The sequence below is a fragment of the Chlorocebus sabaeus genome, chromosome 20 (genome assembly GCF_047675955.1).
Source record: "Chlorocebus sabaeus isolate Y175 chromosome 20, mChlSab1.0.hap1, whole genome shotgun sequence".
Taxonomy (NCBI): domain Eukaryota; kingdom Metazoa; phylum Chordata; class Mammalia; order Primates; family Cercopithecidae; genus Chlorocebus; species Chlorocebus sabaeus.
The window spans coordinates 33324048-33328844 of record NC_132923.1 but is presented as its reverse complement, the minus strand read 5'-3'; the positions used below and the strand labels follow the sequence as shown (position 1 = coordinate 33328844).

Below are 4797 nucleotides of genomic sequence, written 5' to 3'. Positions count from 1 at the left end.
TTCTTTAGTTTAGACTTGAGTCTAGAAAGTCAAAATTATTTCTCAAAGCACAAAGTAATGCTCTAGCTGATAAAGAATGGTCCATCTTCCAGAGTGTCCCTTTTCTGCATATTTCCTTACTAAGACAGCCACGGCCACAGATCCTAGGGCAGATTCAATGACTTAGAGGGCATCTCAAGCCCTGACAGAGCCAGAAGTTCCAAGTCTCCACTTTGCCACCTATCCACCGAATATTCTTGAACATGTCACTTCTCTGTCCATGACAGACTGTAAGTGACTTTTAGATGGCTAATCCTCTGACAGTGCTGACTCTGTGCCAGGCACTTTCTTGTGTATTAGCTCTTTTGAACATACAAACAGCTGTCAGATTATTAAAAAGAGAAACCAATGAGGGTAGGGTTCACCAAAAATGACCTTAAGAAAGAGCTGGATCTGGCCGGGCGTGGTGGCTCACGCCTGTAATCCCAACACTTTGGGAGGCCGAGACGGGCGGATCACGACGTCAGGAGATCGAGACCATCCTGGCTAACACAGTGAAACCCCTTCTCTACTAAAAATACATAAATTAGCCGGGCGCGGTTAGTCCCAGCTACTCAGGAGGCTGAGGCAGGAGAATGGCGTGAATCCGGGAGGCGGAGCTTGCAGTGAGCCGAGATTGTGCCACTGCACTCCAGCCTGGGCGACAGAGCGAGACCCCGTCTCAAAAAAAAAAAAAAAAAAAGGGTCTTAAGCTAACTCCTGAAGGACAGACAATACACAATATATCTGCTTTAGATGTCTGCTTTGGATAAACAGAGAGTCAAGATAAAAGCATTCTCAAAGCAATGACAGCAGAAATCCGTGATTAATAAGCACATGTTAAGTACAGGGTGTCAGGTACCTGCTAATGCTGTGAGCATTCCAGACCCACAAATAAGGCATGATCCTTACTGGAAAGCAGTTTATGAATTTCACAGTCCAGATGGAAGTACAGACAAGAAGACATTTAATCATTATGAGGGACCAACTCTAACAAATATTATAAAAGAAACTCCACAAAATACATGAAATCAGGAGAAAACATAGATTAATATTTTGTGAGACATTAGAGATTGTTTTATAGAGTAGATGATATATAAACGAGAGATAAACAAAATTTTCATTAATAGGAAAAATTTTAAGGAGATTCCAAGCAGAAATGTATGGTTGGTTCTACGAAAGAGCAAATAACTCAGAGACAGAAATGCATGTAGAATACACAGAAAAAAATGAAGAGTATGTGCAAAAATACAGTTTCAATATTATCGTAAGTTAAGTTAATTTACTTGGAAGTCTCATTTTAATGAAAAAAATAAATGGTGAAAAAAAAAATCCTCCTAGCAGTTCAGGCAGCTAGTTCTACCTTACAAATGTCTTTTTTTTTTTTTTTTTTTTTTGGTCAAATATTGTCATTGTATATATGGAAGCATCTCGAGGAGAAATCCAAGACCTTGCTGAAATTTTCTTTCTCTTCTGTCTTTCTCTAAATTGACACATCATTAGTACTTCACTTTTAAGGAAACACAGCTAGACTTATTGATTCCACAGTAAAGCAAATTTATTCTTAAAGGACTAAAGTAAATACCATGGCTTTAATCAACTAAGAAAACAGACCCAACTTCCCCCCTCCCGGCAAGTGCATTTGAAGCAGTGTAAGGTCTAAGTTCGAGCAGATGGATTTCAGTGCAAGTAATTACAAGCTGCAACATAATTTCCTTAAAACTACACACATACTAGACAAATACTTATTTGTGGTTATAGAGTGGGTAAAGTTACTATAAAAATAGTAGCACACCTTATAATAGTGCCATATGCCATAATTTACCTTTGCTATATCTGAAGTGTCATATCTTGTTCCAGACTTAATATTTAGTAACTAACAATTTAATGTACAAATCTCTAGCCTAAGCAACAGAATAATTAGCACAGGAGGGCCCCCCTTTTTACGCACCAAAAATACATTCGACCATGCAAAATGCCTGAGGATTATATAGAAAAGGAAGGGAAGGGATCTTTAGTTATGAAAAATAAAGGTTCATTTTCAAATAACTTATGAATTAAGGAGTAAATAATAGAGACTTGCAGAAGAGTAATAATAGATCATAAATGGCAACAGACTTCTCTTATTAAAGTAAATATCATGAAAAAATCTTCAATTTGATGTACACATGACCTCTGAAAATAGAATTAAAGCCAATTATTGAAAACAATGCAGTGAAAGTCATCATACATTACATCCATTATAAGTGAATGCAAAAACAAAATGTGGTCAATCAGTTGTGACTTATTCTTAAGAAAAAATCAGCTTTGGGGCAATTTCCCATCTATTATTTCACCATCCAAAATAAACCTCTTATTAAACAACAACAATAATAAAACAGAAATTATCAACAAAAACATTTTCCTATGTTGATGTAATTTGTTGTGCTGTTGGGGTTCATTAAATGAACCAGAGTCCCCCAAATATTCAGCTATTTTTTGATAATTTCTTGAGTATATTCCAATCCATTTGGTCTATTTATTTGAATCCACTGGACACCAGTTTACCACAAGGCAAAGAATAGGGTCCAGAATTCAGTTCACTTCAAAATATTAGAGCTCATAAGACTCTCCTGGGGTAAAAGCAATTCCTGGTGGTTTATATGAAATCTATCAGTTAAGTCAGCAAAGGGAATATTTTATGAGCTTTTCCAAACTACAGCACAACCTAAAAATGTGTGGGGAATCACAGATGAGATTCATAACTTTGAAAATATAAATCAGTACACACACAATCTATTCCCATTATTTCCTTAGTTTTTATTGTTTCACATTTTATCATTTCAGTCACAAGTTAGAAAAGGAAAATGCAAAAACCCAGCTCCTATCACAAAATCTATCATCAAAGATACTATGCATGGAGAAAAAAACCACCCCAGAATATTTTAAAACGGACCATGAGTGACACTGACACAAACCATTTCAGGAAGTTAGTAGAGTTAAAACTTTGTTGCCATGAATTGAAGATGAGAATTGAGGAGACATAGCCAACAAACGTACACAAGTTCTCAGTAAGCATTACCGTAAAGCAAAGACAATGGGGTAACAGCTAGATTTGGGAAGGCAGAGAATCAAGAAGGGAATTAGCCATCCTCCAAATCTGGGTTGAAAAGAGATTTGACACCAATATAGATGAACCTTAAAGACATGGAAGCAACTATTTCATCAAGCTTAAGTCTAAAGTCATCTCTTTTCACTGTGAGCTAAAATATCATTTATTATAAGTTGGAGAGACTATCAGTTAAACACGGTGGATGGAACACAGAAATATAATATCTCTTCTACATGAAAATTCACTAAAATTATTATAAAGGAATAAAAAGTTGTTAATAAAAAGGCAAATAGAATGCAAAAAAAAAAAAAAAAAACAAAAAAACAAAAAAACAGCAGACAAGTAATTAAAGAAAAAGAACTTTATCACAGGAAACATTAGGCAGGATTCTCAGAATGATGATGAACGAAAATACAAGGACAATAGTTGTGCCTAGTTTTAGAGATCAGTCCAGGTGGAATCAGGAGAGATAGTTTCTAGAAGTGATGATAATGTAGATTAAAGAAAAGTAGATACATATAGATAAATAGATGATAGATAGATAGATAGATAGATAGATAGATAGATAGATAGATGCACTGAGAGATTATGTAATGTGTTTGACCATTTGGTGATGAGTTTTATGATTCTTTTAGAGTCGGAAGAAAATTACCAGTTAGTAACAAAGACACTTAACCAAATGCAATAATGAAGGAATTACTAATTCTAGGAAAACTAAAAGCTACTTAAAGAAAAAATGTCACTATTGTTCATCACCTGGTTTAGTTTTCATAATATTTACATATAGTTACATAAACACTGAATACTTATTTCAGCACAAAATTGATACATTATATTGGGAGTATAGTGGAACGGAAGTGTGTGTGTGTGTGTGTGTGTGTGTGTGAGCATGCGTGCACCCATGTATTACAGAGAGAGAGAGAAAGCGTGTTTTAAAAACATCATCAGATTGTACTGGAGAGCTAACTACTCATCTTTACAATAGGAAATCTGTAGATGTCACCAATTTAAGTATTAAGAAATAGCAGCAAAATATATTTATTTAGAATCAGTAGATGGAGACTAGTTTCTAGCTAAAAGTTAAAAGCAGTTTTTGTGGATTGCAACTTGGGGTTGGGCAGTGGCCAGGGCAACGTGCTCTGATTTTCATTACAAGAATTTAGGGCTTTTACCTCGTTGCACTTCTGAGAGCAAGATGGGTCACCAGCAGCTGTACTGGAGCCACCCGCGAAAATTCGGCCAGGGTTCTCGCTCTTGTCGCGTGTGTTCAAACCGGCACGGTCTGATCCGGAAATATGGCCTCAATATGTGCCGCCAGTGTTTCCATCAGTACGCGAAGGATATCGGTTTCATTAAGTTGGACTAAATGATCTTCCTTCAAAGGATTATCCAAGGCCATCTACTCAGTGAAAAACCATGATAGTTCTTTGTAAATAAAATAAACATTTGGAAAAAAAAAAAAAAAAAAAAAAGAATTTAGGTACAATTTGACTTATTAAACCATGTAAGTACATTTACTGAACCAATAATGTAATTTTAAAAAGAGTGAAGAAGTGGTTTCAAAGCTTTTGAGAAGAATAGTTAGGGTTTTAAAGAGTTTTTAAGGATGAGAAGAAAAAAGAAAGTACCTACAAAATGGAAAAAATACTACTCTGTTAGTTCTTAAAAATGGTCTCAATGTGTATTTC

At 35.4% G+C, this 4797-nt stretch overlaps 1 protein-coding gene across 1 annotated transcript; it reads left to right on the top strand.

Annotated features, from left to right (window-relative positions):
* Positions 1-4276: 4276 nt before the first annotated feature.
* LOC119624317 (small ribosomal subunit protein uS14-like) lies at positions 4277-4581 on the top strand. The gene has a single exon (XM_037998121.2). It carries the CDS (start codon positions 4305-4307, stop codon positions 4473-4475), a length of 171 nt encoding a protein of 56 aa, XP_037854049.1. The 5' UTR covers positions 4277-4304; the 3' UTR covers positions 4476-4581.
* The last annotated feature ends 216 nt before the right edge of the window (positions 4582-4797 follow it).

What these genes read in the sequence shown, in the direction of transcription:
- LOC119624317 (XM_037998121.2), top strand. Translation starts at nt 4,305, where the DNA reads ATGGGTCACCAGCAGCTGTACTGGAGCCACCCGCGAAAATTCGGCCAG.